The following is a 26,797-nucleotide window of genomic DNA, read 5'->3' on the forward strand; positions in this document are numbered from 1 at the left end:
TAACTGGAAAAGGCTTACAGTCTAGTAGGAGAGACAAGTACACACAAAATTATTACAGGAGAATAAAGTACGATAACTGGTACCAAAGAGAGACAGAGAGGGAAAGAGGGAGAAGGAGAGGCAGAGGATAGGAGAGAGAGAGAGAGGTAGAGAAACAGAGAAGGAACAAATGGGCAGTTGGGAGGCTTAGAAAAGACTTCATGAAAGAAATGGCAATAGGGAGTTGAAAGTTGAAGAAGGAACACGTTTGGACTGGTGGAAAATGCAGGGACCTCTGTGGGGAAAGCATGACTAAAGTCCTAAAGGGCAAATTACGGGGCAAAAGTGTGGAACACATAATCATGTGACTGTAGCATAAGTAGGGGTACAGTAAGAAAGGTTCAACAAGTATGGGAGATACCTCTCCACATAATGGAGGGCTTTGAAAGCCAAATCATGAAGCTGGAATCTTTCAGTAACCAAGTGGGAATCACTGAGGAGGAAAATGAGAATTATGTACTGGGAAAGTAAACCTGTCATTCTATCTATACCTCTCACCCTATCTTGGCTATAAAGTCCTCCCTATCATCTCTGACCCATCTAGGCTGGGGCAAGCACCTTTTCTATTTTGACAGTATACTACACAAATCATAATCATCAAATTTATAAACTTTTATAATTATAGGTTAATGTCAATGATGAATACTTAAAGCTATAAAGTATATCATTAATTTTTTTATATTCCCAGCACTTAGTATATCTAACCCAGCATATCTCCAAGGCTACACATTAGAACCATCCAGGAAACTTTAAGAAAAATGCTGATGCCCCAACACCACCCCAGACCAATTACATCAGAAGCTCTGAAAGGTGGCACCCATGTTTTAAAAGCTTACCCATGATTATAATGTGCAACCAGGTTGAGAACCAATGGTTTAAATCACAGCAGGTTCTCAATAAATGTTTACTGGATGGAAGGACAGATGAATGGATAATGACAGAAGAATGAAAGAGGAGGAAGAATAAAGAACTTATTAAACTCAACACCAAAGAAACAAACAATCCAATCATGAAATGGGCAAAAGACATGAACAGAAATCTCACAGAGGAAGACATAGACATGGCCAACATGCATATGAGAAAATGCTCTGCATCACTTGCCATCAGGGAAATACAAATCAAAACTACAATGAGATACCACCTCACACCAGTGAGAATGGGGAAAATTAACAAGGCAGGAAACAACAAATGTTGGAGAGGATGCGGAGAAAAGGGAACCCTCCTACACTGTTGGTGGGAATGTGAACTGGTGCAGCCACTCTGGAAAACTGTGTGGAGGTTCCTCAAACAGTTAAAAATATACCTGCCCTACGACCCAGCAATTGCACTGTTGGGGATTTACCCCAAAGATACAAATGCAATGAAACGCCTGGACACCTGCACCCCGATGTTTCTAGCAGCAATGGCCACGATAGCCAAACTGTGGAAGGAGCCTCGGTGTCCAACGAAAGATGAATGGATAAAGAAGATGTGGTTTATGTATACAATGGAATATTACTCAGCTATTAGAAATGACAAATACCCACCATTTGCTTCAACGTGGATGGAACTGGAGGGTATTATGCTGAGTGAAGTAAGTCAGTCGGAGAAGGACAAACATTATATGTTCTCATTCATTTGGGGAATATAAATAATAGTGAAAGGGAAAATAAGGGAAGGGAGAAGAAATGTGTGGGAAATATCAGAAAGGGAGACAGAACGTAAAGACTGCTAACTCTGGGAAACGAACTAGGGGTGGTAGAAGGGGAGGAGGGCGGGGGGTGGGAGTGAATGGGTGACGGGCACTGGGTGTTATTCTGTATGTTAGTAAATTGAACACCAATAAAAAAAAAAAAAAAAAAGAAAGAGGAGGAAGAAACAGGGCTATTTTAAAAAGGTACTAGGAGTCTGGAATAAAATCACTTTTTAAAGGGGATGGGAGCAAAATGTGATCTGCCAACTAAGAAACTGTAATTTCTGTTCAAAAAAATTTTTAAATAAAATCAGAAAAACACAATGACAGTAATCCCAAAGAGAATCATTTTTCTTTTGGCAAGATCTGATTATCCTTCCTTCTTCCCCTGTGCACCATATGCATGGGTGTGCATGGGCTCCCATGTAAATGCAAATAACCCTTTACTTTTTTCCCTTTCCCCAAATAGATATAATACCTGTCATCCAGTTCAATTCTTTTCATACTATGAAGGTGCAAAACAGCTAATATTATTGCTACAAGAAATATTACTGCACAGCAAACTCCCACGCTGATATAAAACACACGAGTAGAAGTGGTCGGAGCTGCATGTACAGGATCATCTGAAATAAAAATGAAAAGCACATTAAGCTTTTTAAACAAATACTATCAATTTCTCTATGACCAATATAAACAATGGGTATCCTACTCTCTGTAAAAAAATACTTTCATCTCATGTACCCACTCTTTGATGAGTTACCAGTGGTGTATTGATACAAGTTCTCATAATTTTTAAAATATTGTTGGAGGGTTTCTTTTTTAAGATTTTATTCATTTATCTGAGAGAGAGCATGAGCAGGAGGAGGGGCAGAGGGAGAGGGAGAAGCAGACTCCCTGCTGAGCAAGGAGCCCAACATGGGGCTCAATCCCAGAACTCTAGGATCCTGATCTGAGCTGAAGGAAGACACTTAACTGAGCTAACCAGGCTCCCTTGAAGGAGCTTTTTTTTTTTTTTAAGTCTTTTTTGTATTTATTTATGATACAGAGAGAGAGAGGCAGAGATACAGACAGAGGGAGAGGGAGAAGCAGGCTCCATGTACCAGGAGCCTGACGTGGGATTCGATCCCGGGTCTCTAGGATCTCGCCCTGGGCCAAAGGCAGGTGCTAAACCGCTGCGCCACCCAGGGATCCCTGAAGGAGCTTTTAAAAAGGGTTTTAAAGAAAACTTTTCATTAATGAGTACAAAAGTCACAAATCTTAGATGTATGTATAGCAGTGTTGTCCAACAAATCTCTGCAGTGACAGAAATGTTCTGTAGTATGTTGTCCAATAGAGTAGCCACTGGTCACTTGTGGCTATTAGGCCCTTGAAATGCAGCTAGTACTACTGAGGAACTGAAGTTTTAATTTTATTTCATTTTAATTAATTTAAGTAGCCATAAGTGGCTAGTAGTTACCAAAATCGACAGCACAGATCTATATATCCTTCACATCTCTTCAACAGTGATATCTAGAGGGGAAAGGTGAGACATCTTTTTGCCAATCACTGACTCACAGAAGAAATATACAACAGAGTGACCAACACATTTTTAAAAAGCAACAAACTTTTAGTCATTTTCTCTTATGAGAGTAACAGATTATTTTGCTTATTTATTTTTAAAGGTAAGGGCAAGATAACAAAACCCCATTCATGAAATACTATTCAACTTCCTATTATTCAAAACAGAGGGAAAGAGAAAACAAACCTCGGCAATCAGGAAAGTGACTCAAAGGCAGGCAGGCAGGCAGGCAGGCAGGCAGACACAGACACAGACACACACACACACACACAAACTGAGGAAGATCTAGATGCACAGAGATAGAGATACATACGATCTGAGCAAGCACAGGCAAAGACAGAGAAATAGAAGCAGAACTGGTATAACCAAGGCATCAAGTAAGTTTTAATGATGAGTACTCACATCATAATTCTACTGAATAAAACCTGAGGAATCTGGGTTTTATCCTACATAAGACAGGAAATCGTTATTAAGCAAAGGAATGATATACATGAGGAGACTTGAAAAAAACAAAACAAAACTGACTGCATGCTGTGTAAAGAATGCTTTGAGGATTGAGCAAGAACAGGAGCAGGGAACAAGTTAGAAAATTACTATAGTAGTCCAAAAAAGAGACAGCAGGGATGTGGGCAAGAGTATAACGGACTGGAGGCACAGTCAACAGACCTTGCTAATGAATGATATTCGGGTAAAAGGAAAAGAGGAATCAAAACTTTGGCTTAAAGAATTAGGTGGCAATGATACCTTTACAAAAACTGGGGGAAAAAGGGAGGTTGGGAAAAGAAAGAGAATCAACAGTTGTGTTGTATCTAAGAGTACCCAGTATACATCTACATGGAGGTATCAAGTTGACAGAAATACAAATGTGGACTTCTGAGGATAGGTTAAGGACAAAAGATAAAAGCTATTAGCTTTTAAAAACTTGAAAGATGGCTTTCTAAAATTTAAACTGATCAACAAACAGTAAATCAGAACAGATTAAATCAAAGAGACCAAACAGATTCCAGGGCAGCTAGACCTTACTACAGACTGAATGAAGGCCGGACTTTCCTCAAGGATGCCACAGGCTGTTCAATCTTGGAAGGGGCAGAAAAGGGAGGTCCCTCAGTTCATCTATGAACTATTCCTGCCAAGAATTGGCCCTAAATCTAATCAAGTACAGAATCTAGGAGAAAGAAAAATACATTAATACCACAAAGATGCAGATATGAGAAATCTGATGGGATAAATGACTCAATTTCATCAACAAAAAAGTGATATAAAAGGGGGTGTGATTTCTGATTAATATAAAATATTTGTAACAGGGATCCCTGGGTGGCGCAGCAGTTTAGCGCCTGCCTTTGGCCCAGGGCGCAGTCCTGGAGACCTGGGATCAAATCCCACGTCGGGCTCCCGGTGCATGGAGCCTGCTTCTCCCTCTGCCTGTGTCTCTGCCTCTCTCTCTCTCTCTGTGTGACTATCATAAATAAATAAATTAATTAAAACAAAAATTTGTAACAAACTAGAGTGTGTGGGCTTTATTTGGATCCTAATACAGACGAGAAACTATAAAAAGATATTTTTGAGATAATCAGGTTAATATGAACAAGAACTAGCTATTAGTATTAAGGAATTACTGTTAATTTTCTTAAATGTAATATATCAAATACAAGTGAACAGGTCCTGGGTGATTGTGGGTTATTTCTTTAATTACCTTTAAAAAAAAAAAAAAAAGATTTTATTTATCCATTTTGACAGAGAACGAGCACAACAAGAATGGGGAGGAGCAAAAGGAAAGGGAAAGTAGGCTCCCTGCAGAGCTGGGAGCCCAGTGTGGGCCAAGATCCTAACCTGAGCCTAAGGCAGACACTTAACAGACTGAACCACCCAGGCACCCCTTAATTATCTTTTTAAAAAGAAATTCATACTGGAATATTTATGGATGAAAGGATGCTTGGATTGTGCTTTAAAATACTCTACCCCTCCCCACCCACCTATCCATCCAAAAAAGGAGGAAGAAATCAATGGAACAACACTGGCAAAACGTTATTACTGAAGTAGGGTAATGGTCATATGCAGTGTCATCAGTGCACTCTGTCATCTTTTGCAGATTTGAAATTCTCCAGTCACAAATTTTAAGTTTACTTCTATGAAGAGAATCTAATATCCTTTTAATATAGTGCTATTAAAAGTATCTCAAGAAGTATAAGACTCAGGATGCCTGGGTGGCACAGCGGTTGAGTGTCTGCCTTTGGCTCAGGTCCTGATCCCGGGATCTGGGATCGAGTCCCACATCGGGCTCCTTGCAGGGAGCCTGCTTCTCCCTCTGCCTATGTCTCTGCCTCTCTCTGTCTCTCTTATGAATAAAATAAAATATTAAAAAAAAAAGTATAAGACTCAATGATGCATCCATATCAGAAAAGGAAAAAAGAAGTCTAAGTTACACCATTTAAACATAACCATTACCAAAAAAATAAAAATTTACTTTTGAGTTTCTGCTCTGTAGGTTTAAATAAGTATCTTAAGTATCCTTACTTTTCAGCTGGATGAAATTAACCAGTCCAAGCCAAAAATCAGACTTTCTAAACTTCTGCTATTGAGATAAGGATCTTATACATGTTTTCATTTTCATACTTTAATTATAACCATTCAAAATGATGTGATATAAATTCTTGCTTATAGTTCATGTTATAAAATATGTATGAGTTTTGCTTCACAAAAATTTCAATATTCTAATCATTTCACCTGACTCTATATATACCAATCTACAATACATCAGTGAAATAAATAGCAAGACCTCACTTATCTTTTGACAAACTGGACACTACAAGACCTTCAAGTCATACAATAATGTGCATTTGCAATCAGCCATTTTTCTTCCCTGGAGATTGAAAAAGGTAACAGTAACACTTACAAATAGTTCTGCTAGTGTTTTTGTCCAAGGCTGAAGTTTTAACTTCTTCAAGTTCTGAATTAAAAAAAAAAAAAGAAAAAGACATTTTAGAAATTCTTCCTTTTCCATGTAAATCCTTAAATACCTTAATCACATTTTTCTGAGTTTTTCTCTAACATAGTTTTGTGTTTTATTAGAACACTGCCTGAACTAAGTAACAAGGTATTTGTTGCAAGATAATAAATACTATGTTGCTACTCTGATAATGATCACTATAATCACCAATCCCTAGTCTATGGGTGTTGCTTATAGATGTTCAATGAAAAAGGGTTTCTGTGGTCTAGAAGTTTGGGGAAAAGAAATATTTTAACCTCTGTGGAGACACATAATTCACATTAGCAGAGTATAAAGGCTCTAAGGAGTTCTTAAGTAACGAAAAATATCTAATCAAGCAGTCCCCACTCACACATAAAGGAATATTTTCTTGCCAGTAACACCGATTAATATTCGATATAGGACAGATGTTTTCTGTTGCAATTTTTTAAATGTAGTAGAGTAAAAAACACATTTTTTAGACAGACGCATTAGGATGACATATTAAAGTAAGAGTCATGAACTGGATGATTGGGGTGGCCAGAAGTATGACGACCAAATGGAAAGGGTGGCACTATATTAGGTCTAAAACAGAATCAAAATTATACCAGCTGTATTTTAGTGTTAATTTTCACACACACATTATAGAAAACAGAGAAAGTATGGGATCATTCTGAATGTCAGCTGATCATTAAACTCAGCAGCTAACTAACAGGGGTGGGTTCCATCGATCACATCACATTTGGCCATCATCCTGCCTTTAGACATTAGACCATGGTACCGCCATAGCCTCTTTTTAGGGATCAGGAACCAGGCTTTCGACACTCTTCACTGGCTGTGCCAGCTTAGGTGGTCTCTCTGGGCCCACTCTCCTCATATCAATTATATAATGACTAGGTTGAACTAGAGAGACTCTAAAGTCAACTCTGGCTCTAAAATTACATGAAAGTTAGGTACATAACTGAATATACTAGAACTGAAAAATATATCAAAACACTAGAGCTAAAAGGTGCTTGCTAACTTTCCATTTAAAAAAATGTCCATTCTAATGCAGTACAGTTTTTTTATTGGCATGTATCTGGACATCAGCCATTATAACTCACTTGCTGACCTCAGGTACTTTCATAATACTCAGCACTAACTTCAATTAGGAAATGTGTTAAGAGAGAGTTTAACAATGGAGCTAAGAGCACCAGTTTGCATCCAGCTGCACCACCTGCCTGTCTGACCTTGGCAAGTTGGTCAGATGCACTCAGCCTCAGCTTCCCTCTGAGAAAATGGAAGTAATGAGGGAACTGCTACCTAGAGTCATTGTAAAGGTTACCTGAATTCAATGGTACGCACTCAATAAGTTTAGAAGGTTTTATTTTCCCTATCTTAGATAGTAACCAAAGTGACGGTGCAAATTCAGATCATTTTACCTTTGTGCAACTTAAAATAAGTTGAACTAGATAACCTTTAAGGAGAACTCTAAAATTCTTTCATCTACAGCCTATGTGCTAGGAATTCTCATAGCCACTGTAATTTCTTGAGTAACTGATTATTCAAAACCAAAGCTAGTAACATCTATTAAGTACTCACACATGGTATTCTGAGATTTAGGTCTGATTCAATTAGTCTAAAAAAATTTAAAAGAGTTTAAAAGTTTATTATGCCCTGTTTACAAATGAAAAAGCTGAAACTTAGGTTAAATGACTTGTCTCCACATCAAGCCCAGTCTATCTGGCCCCAGGTAATGCTTCTGTGCAACACCACCTCCATAAGGAAAACACAGTCAACACTAGGGGCCCTTATCAGAATCATGTGACCAGCCACTTGAGTACTATTTCACATCCCTAATGGAAAACACCCTAGCAATTCTGATAAAAGATTTTGAGACTGCAGAGCCTGAGGGAGATTCCTGACAACAGGCTACTTGGTGATTATCTTAGAATTTCATCTGTTAGTGCTTTTTTTTCTCACTTGCAACTATTATCAAGATTTGGTCACAAATCTGTAGAAAAATGACAAAACTTATTTTTGACCTTATCACATCTATATAAAACAAACTTTGGTAAATAAATTCCTTACTTTTGTAGCACATTTTCCTTCGCTTAAAGTTTAAAACTGTAAAGTTTTTTGAAGAATTTACTGTCAAGTTGAGCTGCATTAGTATCATAACCTCAGAATCTACTTTGCCAGTACAGGAAAGCTCGACCCGAAACACTGTTTAAAAAACAAAAAAGAAAAGATATTTTAATTTTCTAAAAATCAACATTCTAGTATTATAGAATTCTTTGTTGCCTAAAACTAAAAATAATATTTACATAACACTAAACAAAAATTTTCAAAGAACTTACCTTCAAACTACACAGCTTTAGACATTAATGTTTTTTCATCCATTATAGATATAAAAGTTAGCATTAAAGAACAAACCAAGACATAAAGGAAAAGATTACTGTCAACTTTTTAAAAAAGATTTTATTTATTTATTCATGAGAGACACAGAAAGAGAAAGGCAGAGATATAGGCAGAGGGAAAAGCAGGCTCCATGCAGGGAGCCCGATGTGGGACTCAATCCCAGAACTCCAGGATCACACCAAGCCAAAGGCAGACACTCAACTGCTGAGCTACCCAGGCGTCCCTACTTTCAACTTTTGCTCATGATTTTTTTTTTTTTTTGCTCATGATTTTTAATAGATCACTTTGTCTCATAAGTCCTCTTATTATTATATACTAAAGCTACAGAAAAGGCAAACCCTGCTACCTTACCAGTCACTTCAGCATAAGAATGATTACTTGATAAAAAGGAAAAACAATTCACTATACCAAAATGTAATTATGTATTGCTCTTAATTAAGAGATTAAATATAAAGCTGTAAAGTGATAAACCTGATAGATTAAGTAACTATGAATCTAACAGTATAAAAACCTTTCTAAACAGAAACTTGCTTTAAACAATTACTATAGCAACAAGAGAACAGACATGGGTGCACATCATTTTTTTTTAATCTTTCAGTTTAAGATTCTTTTTTTTTACAAATTTAGAGTATCATTCTATCATCTGTATGAGTATATGAAAAATATGGGCATTTCTGAATTTCTTTATTGACTCATAAAAAAGAGGAAGCCCCCTATGCTTTCCTAAAGCTTAATGTATGTCACTAATAACAATGGTTAAGACTGCCAGGAAGAGTTCTACAATACTGCTATATTGTGAAAAGTACACAGCTTATGCTTTCAAGTTTTAAGAAGTTTGTTTTGCCTTTCTTAAAATCTCATATCTTCAGGAACCTTTCTCAAAAGGCTGACTCAACAGGCGTTAAATTTGGGTAAATATAACCCTTTAATCATTTGGTCAGACATGTATTACATGACTATCCTGTGCAGATGCTGTGCTAGGCAACAAGGGCAGATAGCTAAAAAAGACAGCTCCAGCGCTCAGGGTAGGTAGCCACAGGCCAGCAAGGAGAGACAAGCACAAAGAATTACAAGATAACATAATTAGTTCAAAAACAGTCAAATTACAAGATCCTACAGGATAGGAAGCAGAAGAAAGAGTTAACAACTGGACAGAAGGAAGCAAGAAAAGGACAGTGCAGATACTGAATCTCGAAGAATCTTTAGTACGAATTAGAGTTTATAAGCAGAAAAGAGGAAAAGGCAGTTTCATATACACAGACCAACACATGCAAAGGCAAGGATGTCAAAACTTCATGTAGTATGGTACCACTGGAATGCTGGGGCAAATGCAGCAACAAGGCCAGACAGGCAGGCAGGGGCAGATGATAAACATACAGCACACGGCTGGAGAGTCTACAATGTATGCAGTTGATGGGGGTAGGAGGCCCTAATGGACCTGGTGTCATTTGGTCAGATATGAATGTTCAGTGATGATCCAGGCCACGGTGTAGGAATTAGTCAGAGGAACGAGACCAGACACAGAGACACACGTGGAGGCCAAGGCCAGCAATGCAGAAAAGGAGACAAGAAGTGAGCACAGACAGTTCTGGAAGGGATGGAAGAGGGAATGGTTTAAAACACAGTGTAAATAATCCGATTTTTAAAAGTACTTACACATCTTATGCCTATCAACTAAGATACACTACACATCAATTATTAAACTATTCTTTTTTGTGAACAAGGGGTAGTGGAAGGGGAGGTAGGCAGGGGGTTCGGGTGACTGGGTGATGGGCACTGAGGGGGGCACTTGGTGGGATGAGCACTGGGTGTTATGCTATATGTTGACAAATTGAACTCCAATAAAAAAATTAAAAAAAAAAAACTATTCTTTTTTGGACATGGGGAACACAACTGAAAACAGAATGTTAATTCTTTCAGACTCACCTGATAAAGTGCGTGGAACTTCCCCCTGAGCAGAAATGTTGACCTGGGGCATGTCCATAGCCACAAAATTGTCTACTTGGAATCCCAGCTTATATTCAACCTGTAAAATATAGACATAAACAAACTGAATCTGTGATAACAGAAAGGACACAGTCTGACTTCACTGATTAGCTCATTAACTAGTAAATGCATGAGCCTTTCATATGTACAAATAATCTACCTATAAAAAAATCCAAATTGCTAGAAACGGTCCTAGGAATTTCAACTGGATAAAAATTCAACTCAGTAAACCACTCTCTATTTCATGTCCAGAACAGTACCACCACTCTCCTGTAAAACCTGTATTCTAAGATTCAGAAATCTTGCTGAGAACTACACAGCCACTGACAGGCCCTGGAGAGACAGATATGAAGAGCCAAGTTGTTGACATGTGTAATTTACAGACCACTGACTAGTCACCAATGTCTTCTCTGATTGATAAATGCCAGGTCTGAGGGCTTCCATGTGGCTAGTGGATGAAAATCTGATCTACAGATCCACTCACTCCACAAGCAGATTACAAAGCACAAACTTCTCATAGAATGACTCTAGCCCAGCTTTCACCATAAAGTTTATGTTTGGAAACCCATCTAATTTCTGAATCTACTTCTCAAGTAATTAAGAATCCAGAAAGAAAAAGAGGTGATTATGAAGATATCACTAGAACACCAATATTAACTATCGACAGCAATATTAACTATCAATACCTGGCCTACATAGGTGGCTTAACATAACCAACCAGCATCAATAAATACAGCCCTATCATTAGACTGATGGTCATGGAAGAAATAGCTCAAACCGTAAAACAATAGCTGAAATTTGGAATAGCTGCCACCTTCAAGACCTTTAATGAAGCTTTATTTATTTTTTTTAAAGATTTTATTTATTTATTCATAGAGACACAGAGAGAGAATGAGAGGCAGAGACACAGGCAGAGGGAGAAGCAGGCTCCATCCAGAGAGCCCGACGTGGGACTCGATCCAGGGTCTCCAGGATCACACCCTGGGCTGCAGGCGGCGCTAAACTGCTGCGTCACCGGGGCTGTCCCCTTTAATGAAGCTTTATATTTCATATCACTCGTTGTATAGCCTGCAGGGGTCTTGATAAAAATGGTACTTCTCTCCCATCTAGTGGTCACAAGGGTGGTTTTGGTGAAGAGCCAGAATTGGAGGAAGCCAAGGGGGCAGTGGGATGGGAAAAGAGGGGTAGAAAAGAGGTTTAGGAAACCATTCTTTAAGAAACTTAACTAGGAAAAATGGAGCCAGGTTGGAGGGACGAGGAGACAGATTCTGAGGCTTTTCTTTCTTTCTTCAATGGGAGGTATTATAATGTGTTTGTATGCTAATGAAAAAAGCCAATGAAATGGGACGTAATAAAGATTAAAGTAAACAGGAAGAGAGTATCATCCTAGCTTATGAGAAAAGGGACTGTCTGGGGCAAAGGGTGTCTGTCTACCCATGGTAAGTATCATGCCAATGAATTTAACTCTCCCTATGGATCTCTTTTCACACTTTCATACTCGAATGTCCCTGAACACTGTTAGGGGTATACAAATATCATAGTATTACTTCACAGTTAAGATACATATACAAACAACTGTTAAAGTCTGTATCTGGTAAGTGCTATGTTCATGACAAAGAAAATGTTTTTGCTGCTGCATATCACTGACTTAGTGGTACTTTTGGGCTTGTCAGTGTTCACTTACCTTAGCATGCTGCAATACTGTCAATGCCACCAGGGGGTGCTAGAGCAGCCTGGCTAAGTGTGGGCCAAGGAGCAAGCAGCCATACTCATTGACTAAGAGAATACATTAGCTATATTCCTATATTCCTACTATCTTTGAACAGGACAATACACGAAGGGCAAGTGCACAAAAGAAATTAAGCAAGGGGACGTCTGAGTGGCTCAGCAGTTGGGCATCTGCCTCTGGCTCAGGGCGTGATCCTGGAATCCCGGGATCAAGTTCCGCATCAGGCTCCTGCATGGAGCCTGCTTCTCCCGCTGCCTATGTCTCTGCCTCTCTCTCTGTGTCAGGTCAGGTCAGGTCAGGTCAGGAAAAAGGAAAGGAAAAAAGGAAAAAGGAAAGGAAAGGAAAGAGGGAAGGAGGGGGAGGGAGGGAGGAGGGAGGGAGGGAGGAGGAGGAGGGATGGGAGGGAGGGCGGAGGGAGGAAGAAAGGATTAGGAATGAGAAGGTAGGAGAAGGCCGTAAGGAAGGCCTTCTTCCGTTCCTTCCTCCTTCTATACCCCCTCTCCTCCTCTCCGCTCCGTCTCCGCCTCCTCGCCTCGCCGCGTCCCTCCCTCTCCTCTCCCCCCGTCCCCTTCCTGTTCCCTTCCTTTTCCCCTTCACCTTTCCCCTTCCCTTTTCCCTTCCCTTGCACCCTTCCGTTCCCTTCCCTTTTCCCTTCCCTTGTCCCCCGTCCCGGTTTCCCCTTCCTCCCTCCCGCCTCCCCCCGGAAAGGAAAGGACCGTGAAAGGAAAGGAAAGAAATTAACCAAGAAGTAGACTGGAACCATGAGACTGTGATCCTTAGGTAAATTATTAACTTTTCTGAGTTTCAGTTTTTGAAAAATGAGGCTAACACAACACATTACAAGGATCAAATAGGATACTTAATACAACACATCTGTCAGTCTGGCACAGGGCCCCTGGTAAACACAGACCCCGGTGGCATCATTCCAGAATAACTATCCTACTGCCCCACTGCATTTCCCCATAAGCACCAGCTAACTACTGACCCTAGAGATTCTGATACAAGCCTTCTGTGCTGTGCTAAGGACATTGCTGCAGCCCTCTGTTCTGTTCCCCATTTTGGGACCCCCACTATTCTAAACAGCCTACTACATGCTTAAGCTTTTCACAACTGTCTTCCCCACCTTCTCCTGCAACCTGGCTTTCCTCAGAAGTCATCTCTTCCCCTGCCTATCAGTCAGTTCTTACAATACCTAACCCCCAGGGCCTAGGCAGCAGGGTCAGCATTCTTTTAGGATCATTAGGTCCTCTAGACATTCCTCTCTTGTGCAAAATCCTCTATACCCCGAAGCTCACGATGGCTGTTTCTCATACCATCAACATCAACAACAAACAAAAACTTTGCAGAGGCCTTGGCCCTTGGCTCACTTTGTCTCATGCCATCTTCCTGGTAGCTTCAATATTAAGTATTCAGTATTGCTAAATGATAAAGAATTACGCCAAAACCAAAACAAATGCACAAATCCTACCCTATCAAAGATCCCATCACTAACTTTGATTCCTACAAAACCAGTTCTGTGACTTGGTTTCACTTTCCCAGAGCCTGTGCCCCAGAGATGACTATGTTACTGACAGTCATATTGGTACCCTCAATTGGTTCACTCCCCTCCATACCCTCAGGGGGCCATACCAGCACCCTAACCTCTCATTCTACTGCTGCTCAGCACTGCTGGAGGAAATCACATCCCTGGAGAGAAGGGTGCTTCTACACAAAGATGACTTCCAGGCTCAGGGTAGGTAGGCCCTTAATGCTGTCAGCAAGCCTTTCCTCACAGATTCCTCTCCCTCCCTAGTCTACTCATTCCAAATGTCACAGGACATCACCATCTGCTGCCCTCCCCACTTCCTCACTCTTCAGACAATGTCCTCATCTTCTTCTGCTAGCCCACAGGAACCCCATTTTGAAGTCATTGTTTTCAAATGTTAGAGCACTTAACCTCTGTACTACGGTCCCAAGGAAAGATATCCTCTTCTCCTACTATACAAGGTTCTAGCCCATTTTCACCACCAATGGGATCTCTTATCATTCACTGGTCTCACTCTCCTATACCTTCAATCTCTCCCATATGCCAAATTACTTACTAAACATAAGTATATTATAAATCTTACAGCTCTCAAAACTTAACAGATTCAAAGACAAATGTATGTTTCCCCACACCTGTTGGCTCTTTTATTCTAGGTCTCAGTTATTGTAAGCAGACGCAGAGCTAACCAGAGACCAGAATTTCTAGGAAAGCAGAGAATGGCAAATGGGGTCAAAAGCCTTAACTGCAATGCAGAAGGCAGGGGACAAGACGAGCATCCAAGTATCTCAGAAATGCAAAGGGGAGGGAAATGAGCTTATAAATGGAGCTGGAGAGAGGTGGTGAAGGGGCTGGGTGGGAGGTTTGAGAAGGCTGACCTTTTGACTAGAAAAGCAACCTAGAGGAATAAGGAGTATGAAAGTACAGAAAGAAGCCTGCCCTTTGCCGGCTCCCTTTCTGAGGGACTATCTAAACATGCGAGATGTTCACAAGACATTCTCTTCTCTCTCTGAAATTCTTAGAATATTAATTTTTAAATTGTAGTTTTGGGGGTCAGAGAACAAACTGTCAGTTGTCACAGTACAATTTTCTTTACTCTGCCATGTATCGATCTATGTGGAGTCTCACTTGCCCATGATCCTCTGAAAAAACAGATCCGTTCTAAAGCTAACATTCACAACCTAATGGAACAAAGGAAATCTGAACAGCAGTTGTTTATCAGAAAAGAGTAAGCCAAAATATTTCAGAAAAGAAGCTAGAGAAAATATAAATATTTGAATAAGCTAAAAAATAAACATTTTTGGTAATCTTCCCTTACTTGGAAACAAATGGCAATTCCAAATAGGCAGCTGATGAGTAAAGCCATTTCCTTCTGGAACACAGTACAGATTTAAAGTGAATACATTTTCCTACAGCCGTACAGTCTTTTAATTTCTCTGAATTTACCAAAAGTGCTGCCTTCTTCACGGAAATCCCACTCTGCAGGAGATACTGTAGGAACTCTGGACAAGTTCCCTGCAGACCCTCCTGACAATGATGAAGAATTCCTGAAACCAGAGAACAGCTACAGAGTGGACGGGAATTGGGGGAGTATTCTGCTACACTCTGGTATATTTTTGCCTTCCAGCTATCTAAAATATCTACTGACATTTAACAGATGCAGTGGCATGCTTTTCCCCCAGATATCAGAGAATGTTCTGGAATATAGAAGAAACTAATTCTTTGTTAAAACCACCCAGCAGTTTTTGCTTTTCTGACCATGTGGTCTTGTGAAAGAAAAGAAATACCAGAGTTCTCATCCCACCTGGAAATGCAATTAACCAATGGTATTTAACTACTACTCAACAGATGTCAAGAATAAGATACAGCTTCACTTCTGAGAAGACCACAGTCTATTTGGCAAGACAAAACAACCAAGTAAACACTGACAAACAGCACTATTAGCAAAAAGCTTTGATACATGAAAACCAATGTTAAAATATCTACAGTGTGAATGGGCATATCAAGGAGAGCCTGGAGATCTCTGGAAGCAAACATTTTATTTACCTCCTGGCATACCTTAAAAAAGTAAGAACTGAGAATTTCTGATAAATAGTTAGAGCTTAGGAGGTGTGGCCTTCCTCCAGAAAGTTCATGACTGCATCCTAGAGCCAAAATGATCAGGTGAAGAATCCTGTGTCTTCTCAGGTAAAGAAGCCAGGTCTCTCTTGCCCCCTTGTGTGACTTTCCCATTTCAAGTCACCTCTACCACCTATGTCTTCTGCTTCTACTATTACCTTGAGCAAGTCCCTTCCCAAATCTGGATCTTATTTTTTTTCCCTCATAATAACTAACTGATCAGTAAACCAAACTGCAACCATATAATGTATTTTTCAGTGATTTGAAAGAGAAAGCATTCAACTCTATAAACCCTTTACCAATATATATTCAGTGCTCTGCAAACTGCACAAAGTATGCAGTATATTACTTGTTAAAATACACACACACACACACAGATGCTTATCCATGTACAGACTAGCTTTAGAATGGGAGACAGGAATCAAGTAACAGTGGTTGCCATTGGAAGGGCAACTCAGTGTCTAGATTGATTGGGGATGGTACTAGGAAAGTATAGGGGACTTATTTTTCACTGTATATCCCTTATGCCTTTTGAGTGTTGTACCGTATGCATATGTTGAATGCTCAAAAGATTAATTTTTAAAATAAGCAAAGTTCAATTACTCAACTGTGCTACAATTACCAAAGAGATTATAACCTAATACTGGAATTAGGGGTTGCAATGGTAGCCAAAGCCTGAAACTGGATTAACACACACATATTCCTTAGTTTTTTATTGTAAAACCTTTTAAGATAGAAGATGATTACTTTCCCCTAATTCTAAATCCTATTACAGATGAACTTGTGAAATTAGTTTAGCTATGAATCCCATTCATTTCTTCCAATTTATAAGTTTATTCACAGTGAAATACCTGACAAATCCCAGGTGGACAACCAGTGTCAAGTGTACCCAACTTATGTTTCACACTTCTAGAAACAGGAAGTTCACCACATTCCAACTTTAAAGAGCTCTAACCACTCAGAAGATCCCTGTATGTTGAGCTGTGCCCTGTGGCTTCCACCATCTTCTTCCATCTCTTCTGTAGTCAGTAAAAGAGCACCTATAACTAAGTACCAGGTACCCGGTATAGTACACTGTGCTAAATACCAGGCACAGGGAACACAAAGACGAAAAGGAGTTCCTTCCTTTGAAAGGCTTTGCATCTAAGAGGGAGATAGAAAGGAAGATCAACCATATGATATTCTTAAGAGTATGACAATGGTGATGAGGGAGAAAAGAGAAGGGTGCCACAGTACAGAAAGGAACACCTGGCACAGCCAAAAGAGAGGTGATACCAGGTTTGAGATTTATAAGATGAACAGGAGTCAATGGGGAAGGGGCATTTCTAGCACTGCCAATGGCAGCAATGTAACAGAGTCCAAGGCATTCAAAAAATTGTCAAACAAAACGAGACTAAACAACTAGCTGAAGAGAAAGTAGAAAAGAAAGGCAGAGACAAGATCATACAGACTTCCTAAGAAATCAGAAATTTATTCTGGTGGCAACTGAGAGCCCTAGAGCAGTTTTTGGGAGCAGAGATTAAGCGGTGAGGTGGGGCAGCAATGCAGCAAGCAGTTAGTCCCGAGGCAAGGAGACCAGTTATAAAACTATTTCCATATCTTGTTAAGAAAAAACTAAGGCTTAAACTACAGATGGCATATTATGTCCAGAGAGAGGTAGAAGATGAACTCAAAGTATAATTATGAGAGACAATCAACTAGACTTGGCAAATGTAGGAGAAGTATAGGGGCCCTTCTAGGATTCTGGCTTAGATGTGTAATAGTGGTGATGCCCTCCAACAAGTCAGAGAACTTCTTTCTGCCTCACCAGGAATATCATACTAGCAATGGTAGCTCAAATGTGCAATAATGATGGTATTTAAAACCTGCCACTGAAGTAATTCAGAAATTATTCATGAAGAATATGGAAGGACCTAGAGCAATAGCAGGGCTCCTCTTGACCCAACATGTGCCCAGGCCAGTGCTGCTTCCCATTCAAATGTATATATTTATCTGAACCCTTTCCTCTCTCTACTCTCCTCCATTCCAACTTCTTCCTGTGACAGGCTCCTAAAATTCTTCAGACATCCATTATCAGCAATATCAGATCCCTGAAACTCACTCCAAATAAAAACATCCGATGTATGTATATTTTAAAAAGGGAATGTATTTTAGGGGAAGGTTTAATTCTGTTCAGTTCTAACTGCCACATGCCACACTGCCTTTTTATTCACAAATCCTACCCATATACATGCCCAAGAACCATTCTCATGATATATCATTATTTTTTCTGAGCCCAGACATAATCATACCCTATTCAAGGTCAGTAGAGTACTACAGAAGATTCTCTACTATTTCATTAGATTTTTCACTACTTCAAAATACATGTATTGTTTTTATATTTATCAACATTAAAAGTAGGAAAAGTTACAAAAGATTATCAATTTTTTGGAGAACATAAGAAGTTTCTCTGCCTGAAAGATGTTCAGAGAAACACTCAGAGTTGCAAGGGAACTTAAAATGAAAGACCAATTACTCCACAAATGCTTAAATTCCCATTCCCTCTACAACATGCCCACCAAATATTTACCCAATGTAGAGATGACCTCTTCCAATGAGAGGGAACATACTATTCTCTTTGACAGCACTGGCTAAAAAGTGAGAACTAATTCTAAACATAGAGGCAAAAACTAGTAGTTGAAAGCATGATAAGGAATATTTTGAAAATGTAATTCACAAAATCTCCCCACAATTTCTTATTCATTAGAAAGAAGAATCCTTTACAGTGGAGAAACTTGGTGAACTGAGTGATCAGAGATCACCAGTAATGGGACAAGTTAACATCATGTGCACTCTGAAGGACAGTATTTTTGGGTGTTACTAGCAAGGAGACGTTCCTGAGATAATCATGAGGAAACCTCAGACAATTCAAATTGAGGAACATTCTACAAAAAAACTGACATTTCAAAAATGTCATGGTCAAGACACACAAAGAAAGGCCAAAGAAATGTTCCAGATTAACAGAGGACTAAAGTTTCATCACCCAACTGCATGTATGATTCTAAATCAGATGAAAAAAAGAACTATAAAGATCATCATCAGGATAACTGATGAAATGTGAGTCCTGTACATTAGATAATAGTATTGTATAAATGTTAAGTTTCTTCATTTTGATTATTGTACTCTGGTTATGTAAAGAATGCCCTTATTCTTAGAAAATATATATTGATGTATTTAAGGCTAAAGGGACAGGATGCTTGCAATTCACTTTCATATAGTTCAAGAAAAAAGTATGCGTGCATGAGGGTGGGGAGAAAGAATGAATGATAAAGCAAGCACAGGAAGAAAACTAATAACAACCAGTGAATCTGGATGAAGGATGTAGGAGAATTCTTTGTACTACTATAATTTTTCTTTACATTTGAAATTATATCAAAATTAAAAGTTACCCTGATCCCTAAGTAGTAAGGTCATATAATATTATGTAAGAATACTGAAAAATGTGTTAGCATAGTTTCCTTGAAGAGTTCAGGTCCTACTCACTGATACTGATGAACCTCAGATGAAAATGTCTCATATGAACCTTTTCTGAATCATTTCTACCATTTACTTTGGCAATAATGTTGCCATTATTCCTTACCAACCAAGTGAAGGTTGATAAATGTTCTTTTACCTGTGGCCAATGTTCTTAAATGTTCTTAATTATTTCACATGAATTTTCTTTCTTGACCTCTGTTTTGCAGTTTTTACCCTAAAGAGATAATCCACCACTAAAAAAGCAGCCCCGTATCTGGATACCCCAAGGTAACAATGTTGGATAGTCAAAGTGCTCCAGATGACAAGGCATATATGTTTTACCCAGAATCCAAGCTAAGTCAACATTAATTGCACTACTGTAGCTCTATTTTAATGCCTGTTTGTATATGTGTATATAATGTTTCTCTAAATGTATGCTTCAGTATGCATTTAGTATACATTCAGTACACATTTCTCTAAATGTATGCTTCAGTATATATATATATATATATATATATATATATATATATATATATATATATAGCTGATCCTTGAACAATATGGTTTTTGAACTGAACAAGACCACTTACATGAATTTTTTTATAGTGTAATACTGTATATACTGTATATACTATAATGGATTTTCTCTTCCTTATGATTTTCTTTCTCTTCCTTATGATTTTTCTTTTCTCTAGCTTACTTTAGTGTAAGAATTACAGCATATAATACATATAACACATAAAATATGCATTAATTGACCATTAGTGGGATGCCTGGGTGGCTCAGGGGTTGGGCCTCTGCCTTCGGCTCAGGGCATGATGCTGGAATCTGGATCAAGTCCCACATCGGGTTCCCTGCAGGGAGCCTGCTTCTACCTCTACCTGTGTCTCTGCCTCTCTCTCTCTCTCTCTCTCTCTCTCTGTGTCTCATGAATAAATAAATCTTTAATAAAAAAAATTGACAATCAGTAATTATACTTTGAGGGAGTCAAAAGTTATAAATGGATTTTCAACTGCAGGGGGACATGCATGCCCCATAACCCTCACATTACTCAAGGGTCAACCGTAATAATATGAAAATATGGACAGTTACATAATCATTTTTGCTCATCTGGTTAGCAAACAACTATACTTAAAATATTTTGTGTTAAGTAGTGAATTGAAGAAATAAGCACTCCTATTCACTTGGTTGGTAAGGAATGTTAGTTCATTGGCACCATCTTGGAAGAGGAAGGGAGAAATAATTTGACAATGTCCAACCAAAATTTTAAACATTCACACTCTGACTCTGCCATTTCACAACTTGGCAATAACTTACGATTCAAAAATAATGCCACAAGTGCACAAAAACTTCTCAATGTACACACATATATACATACACCCAAGTACACATATGCACACATATATTTCTACGTTTCTATATTCATCAATAACAAAGGTAAAAACAGCAACAAATATGAACTACCAATTGTTTTCGCTATCTCTGTACCATGGATCTTGCCTACCAGATGAAGTGAAGAAAACTATCTCTAACAATAAAAGGATGCATTGTTTGAAATAGTGAAATGCTATCAAAAATTCATGTGTCAATGAGGCACTTAAAAAATAATCATACATCCATACAGTATCATACTATATTGCCATTAAAGAGAATAAGTTAGATATATAAGTAGAGACATGGAAAGATGCCAGGAAACAGTAATAGGTAAGGGGAATAAATTCCCCTTTTTTGTTTAAAACATAAAAAAAGAAAACTGAGTTTGAAGTATACCAAACTATAAACAATGATTATTTTGGGGTTTAGACCTAAACAAAGTCTCAACAGTTTTTAAAGTAATTCTATGAATACTTGAAGTTTCCTAATACTCATTACTGTTTTCTAAGTAGATAAAATGATCTAGGGGCAGCCCGGGTGGCTCAGCGGTTTAGTGCCGCCTTCAGTCTGATCCTGGAGACCCGGGATCGAGTCCCACGTCGGGCTCCCTGCATGGAGCCTGCTTCTCCCTCTGCCCGTGTCTCTGCCTCTCTCTCTCTGTGTCTCTCATGAATAAATAAAGTTTAAAAAAAAAAAGATCTATATTAAAGTCATCAAATTTAAATGACTTGCAACAAATATCAGGACAGACAACAATTTACAATACTTAAAAAAAAAAACTCTAGAAGAGATTTTAGTATTAAAACTATTTTTATTTCCCAAATAAAATCCTCTTCAGTTTATATATAATGATAATAAAAGAAATTAAAGTTGACTGGAGGAGGTGGGCTCTACCCTCAAGCTCCCACTCTTTGTGAGAAAACTTACCATGTTCATGGAGTTCAGTCAGTTAGAGAAAGTGTGAAGAATTCATCAGTAAGTAGCCAGACAGAAGGCTCCTTACCGTTAAAGGAGCTTAGCCACAGCACACATGGGTGTCGTGTGTCTGATGTATCTCACTTGTACCATTTCTCCAGAAATGGCAAAACTGTATCCATTACATCAAACATGCCCCAAACACCTATCTCACCAATTTTCCTATCCACCACTCCTATCAGCTCAGAGTAACAGCAGTCATTAGCAGATCCAACTGTTCCCTATTCAAACCAGATCTGCATCCTTGCCTGAAAAGCCTGAAAGGATGTTCTGTCATTAGCTAGTCACATAAATAAATGATGGCTACCTTCATTTTAAAGGACTTGAGAAAGTCTAACAGAATAGGCTAAAGACTTAAAATATAAATCTGAAAAGACCCAGTACTGCTACAACCCACCAGCCACAGACCCTTTTGTACAGAGGGCAGACCATCCCTCAGGTAGAGGGCCTGAGTGGTTCTGTCTTGGCATCTTTGGTTGACCACTCTCTTACCTTAGACTTTGCATGCCAAGTGAAGTGCAGGAAATTTGTCTCACTGGGTACTAACAGGTTAAAGGATAGAGCGTAGTGACTAATAAGGTCATTTCTCACATAATAAAGTTCTGCATCAAGACCTAGGGGGAAAAAAGAGAAAAAAAGAATTAAATATCTAAAATGCACTCAAAATCATTAACCACCAATATTTCAAATACAAGTTGAGAGTGAAAATAGGATGTACGAAAGTACATCACAAATGTCTCTCACATATGCTATCTAATGAATCAGGTAGGACTCTGGGTTTCACCATCATCAATAAAGATGAAGAACTTGGGATTCTAAACAATTTAGTTATCCAGCTAAACACAGGTATGCTAGATCTAGAACTCTGGGAGCCACTCTGTCTTCTGAGGACCAATGTGACTTCTCCTTTCAGACACAGTCCTTCTCAGAGTAATACCTATAAACAAGAGCCCCTTCTTCCCCCAAAACTGACGTAGATTTAGGAAGAGAGGTTCAAAATAAAAGGGAGAAAGACATGTAGTTTCGTGAAAATATTAGTCTGACCCAAGGCCAGAGATGATCTCTCCTTTGCCTCATAGGCAAGTACATCCTGGCCACTCCGACAGCATTTACCATCATACACTCACACTAGTTGCCACATCAACACATGTTCTTTCCCCATATTCTCAGGACAATTCTCTGCTGATGCTCAGTAAACATATGTTAAACAAGTCAGTTCTGCAGATAAAGCAGAAATAACCAGACACCTAAAAAGTGCTAGAGAAGCAATTTCCAAATTTCATTCACTCCCATACCTTCTCTATTAAGGCCACATCCAACCTCCAAACATATCATGTTCTTTAATTCTGTCATTCCCTTTCGTCCTACCTGTATTTGATATAAGAATCAAATGGAGGCTTTCTCCATGATAATCCAAAAGAACTGAATGAATAAAAGTAGAATTACTTTCTTTCTTTCAACTGATTTGCTGGTATTTAAAGATGTATCTAGGTGTCCCTCTAGTGATGTGTAACATATATATTCCACACATTGGAAGGAAAGGGTACAGGCTGAACCAATCAAAATATCAATCTCCTATTTACTGAATCTATACCATAAGCCTGAAAACCTGCGGTATGCAGAGGTCAAGATGGAGATCTTACACCTCCTAAGATATAGAAACAAATAACTCTGCTACAGGCATTTCTCCCGTAAAATTAATTTTCTCATTTCTCAACTGAATCTAAAATCATTAATTCAGAAATGAGATTTGAGGCTTACCTAGGGGAAAGCTGCACTTTTTGGGTGGCATTGCTTTAGTTATCCTATAGAGGTACCAAATGCAATGGGACAAACTCTGGGGTTTTCTACAAAAGACCCTCCCTGCTGGCAGGACAGGTAGCGCTGCAGACATGGGGAGGGAGGACTGGTGGTATTGGAGAAAGGGGAAAAGGAAAACAAAATTAAGAAGGTGAGAGAAAGGGTGGGGGGGGAACGCAACAAGAAAGCTGGGAACAAAGAAAACATCAGCAATCACAATAATTGTAAACTGCTTAAACGTGCTTATAAAAAAAAAAAAAAGTCACGTCTTACTCTAGTCGAGACTGATGCTGTTTACAAGAAGTACACCTGGAACAAAACTTTTAAAAAGGAAGAAAAACAAAGTAGATGAGCAGTGTTGACATGAGATAAACTAGAGCAAGGTAAAAAGATTTTATATTAAAGGCATTAGTAAAAAAAACACAGGACGCTATAGTTGTGTAACTAACAAAAGAATCTCAAATATAGAAAGCAAAAAACAACAGGAAAAATCAATAATAAAGAGACAAATCCATAATCATAGTTGGAGACTAATATCATTTCAGAAAACATAAAAATCTAGAGTGGCTATTCTGTCCCCAGCTGGACTCCCAAAGCCTAACCTCTACTGCCCACCTTTTCCCACATTTTTAAGCTCTTCATTCCAGCTTCTAACTCAGGCAAAGAATGCCATGGGCACAGCATCCCATGATGGAAACCAAAACTACCCCTCAAGCAAAAATGACTGCTCAAAGGAAGCTCTGGCAGGCCCAGACCACCCAGACCAGGTTGAGCTTAACCCCAATTCACACCAGCAGAGATTGGAGGTGGCCACGAAGGGACAGTTACTTTTACCTCATTATAATGCTAAAAATTCACCCCAGGATGGGCACAAGCCTCATTAACAAGACAGGCAATGTGTGTATACGCAGGTTTCCTTAAGGTGCAGTCACAATTTTAAGCTCACCTCCACAAGGTGATGACAAAGCTGCCCTTTCTGAATATTCATCCTAACCCCAAATAAAAGGAACCATTCACCCTTGCTTGGGGAGTCACGGCTTTAGAAGTTATTCCCCGTGATCTCCTTATTTGCTGCAAAAATAGTTTCCTTTCTTGACAACTCCACCTGGTGTAGTCTCTACCTCACCAAGGTGCGAACTAATGTTACTTTGGTTATGATATTCTTTGAACAATATAATTATGGGACAGGAAACAAGGGGGTTATCGAGGCTCTTTTAAGCAGCAGGTTTGAGCAATGGAAACTTAAGCAAGGAAAAGGGCCCACAGAGACCACTTAGCTCAAAGTACACAGGCTTATTAAGCGACCTACCTCAAAATAGACATAGGCCCTAACTGACCAATTACAAACAGGCACAGTACAGTTCCTCAGATTATCAAAAAGGGAAATTCTTTATGTCCCTACATTTCCTCACTCTGCCCTCATCACGGTGGCCCTTCACCACTGCCTCCTAGCAGACAGTTTCAGTTTTGCTGTCATGACCCTCACTGTCCCCCTTGCATGTATTCAATAAACTTCTATCTCTTCTGTTCTGCCTTGAATGAATTACCTCATCGCTCCCGCTGCCAACCACCACCCAATTGGGACGCCCCACAACTGGTAGCCCCTCCATACGATTAACACCCATCAGGGTATTAATCACGATGTTAATCATGAGTTAGACCATACACATTTTTAAAAAATGGATTCTAACTAGACATAATAAAGGCTACCTTCTCCATCAAATGTTATAATAAAGAAATTAACTATAAGTTAAGGATAAAGCCAAAAGATGATTATTTGAAAAGATAAATGAATATTAAATCCTTTGCAAGACTGATTAAGAAAAAAGAGAAAATTACCAATATTAAGAATGAAGAGGAACTTTGCTACAAATCCTACAGATGTTAAAAACAACTTAGTATGAACAACTTTATGACAATAAATTCAATAACTTAGAAAAATCCTTGAAAAAACACAAGTTAGGGATCCCTGGGTGGCACAGCGGTTTAGCACCTGCCTTTGGCCCAGGGCGCGATCCTGGAGACCCGGAATCGAATCCCACATCGGGCTCCCCGTGCATGGAGCCTGCTTCTCCCTCTGCCTGTGTCTCTGCCTCTCTCTCTCTCTGTGTGTGACTATCATAAATAAATAAAAATTTAAAAAAAAAAAAGAAAAAACACAATTTACCAAAACTGACAAGAAGTTAAAAATCCAAATAATAAAAATCTCCCCCTAAAGCTTGGGTCCAAAAGAATTCTATAAAACATTTAAGGAAGATATAATATCAACCTTGCATAAACTTTCAGAAAATAGTCAAAGAAAATACTTCCTAACTCAGTTTATAAAGCCAGCATCACATTGATATTAAAACCAGACAGAAACATAAGAAAATTACAGACTGACATCCTTCATGAACATATACATAAAATTTTCTGTAAAATATTAGCAAACTGAAGCCAGCAATATACACAAAGGATAATTACATCATGATTAAGTGTATATGAGAAGTTAATTTTGAAAAATCACCAATTCAAAAAAATCATTAATTCATCACCTTAAAGGAATAAAAGATAAAAACCTGGATCATCTCAGTAGATGTGGAAAAAGCACTTGGTAAAATTAATGACAAAAACTGTCCACAAACTAGGAATGGACATAAACTTTCTCAGTCTGGTAAAGAGCATCTATAAAAAACCCCTCAGATGGGCACTAAGGAGGACATTTGATGGGATGAGCACTGGGTGTTATACTACATGTTGGCAAACTGAATTTAAATAAAATATTTTTTTTAAAAAACCCTGCAATTAGCATCATACTCAATGGTGAATTATCAAATTCTTATTTCTAAGATCAGAAACAAGGCAAGGATGTCTACTTCCACCACTTCTATTCAACCTTGAATTAGAGGTCCTAACCAACGTATAAGGACAAGACAAAAAAGCATAAAAACTGGAGTGGATGAACTCAAACTCACAGCTGATAGGATTATTTGTGTAAAAAACACTATAAAATCTACTAAAAAACTACTAAAACCAATTCATGACTTTAGCAAAGTCTCAGAATACAAGGCCAATATAAAAAAAATGCACTGTATTTCTATATATTAGCAACTGGAAAATAAAATTTAAAAATCAAAACTGTAGCATCGAAACATATCAGTACCTAGAAATAAATCTAAAGATAT

At 38.7% G+C, this 26,797-nt stretch overlaps 1 protein-coding gene across 4 annotated transcripts in view; it reads right to left on the reverse strand.

The window, feature by feature from the left end:
- The window catches only part of RYK (receptor like tyrosine kinase), a 90,469-nt gene that overhangs the window by 36,382 nt on the left and 27,290 nt on the right, over window positions 1-26,797 (reverse strand). For 3 of the 4 annotated variants that reach the window (XM_038570928.1, XM_038570927.1, XM_038570930.1), the window contains exons 2-6: window positions 22,326-22,447; window positions 10,561-10,660; window positions 8,305-8,439; window positions 6,163-6,216; window positions 2,190-2,334 (exon numbers count right to left, since the gene is read on the reverse strand). In XM_038570928.1, coding sequence (XP_038426856.1) covers window positions 2,190-2,334; window positions 6,163-6,216; window positions 8,305-8,439; window positions 10,561-10,660; window positions 22,326-22,447 — 556 coding nt within the window. Of the gene's footprint in view, window positions 1-2,189; window positions 2,335-6,162; window positions 6,217-8,304; window positions 8,440-10,560; window positions 10,661-22,325; window positions 22,448-23,594; window positions 23,641-26,797 lie in introns of those variants that run through there. The other variant, XM_038570929.1, reaches the window with a different exon arrangement.

This window comes from Canis lupus, chromosome 23 (assembly GCF_011100685.1).
Source record: "Canis lupus familiaris isolate Mischka breed German Shepherd chromosome 23, alternate assembly UU_Cfam_GSD_1.0, whole genome shotgun sequence".
Classification (NCBI taxonomy): domain Eukaryota; kingdom Metazoa; phylum Chordata; class Mammalia; order Carnivora; family Canidae; genus Canis; species Canis lupus.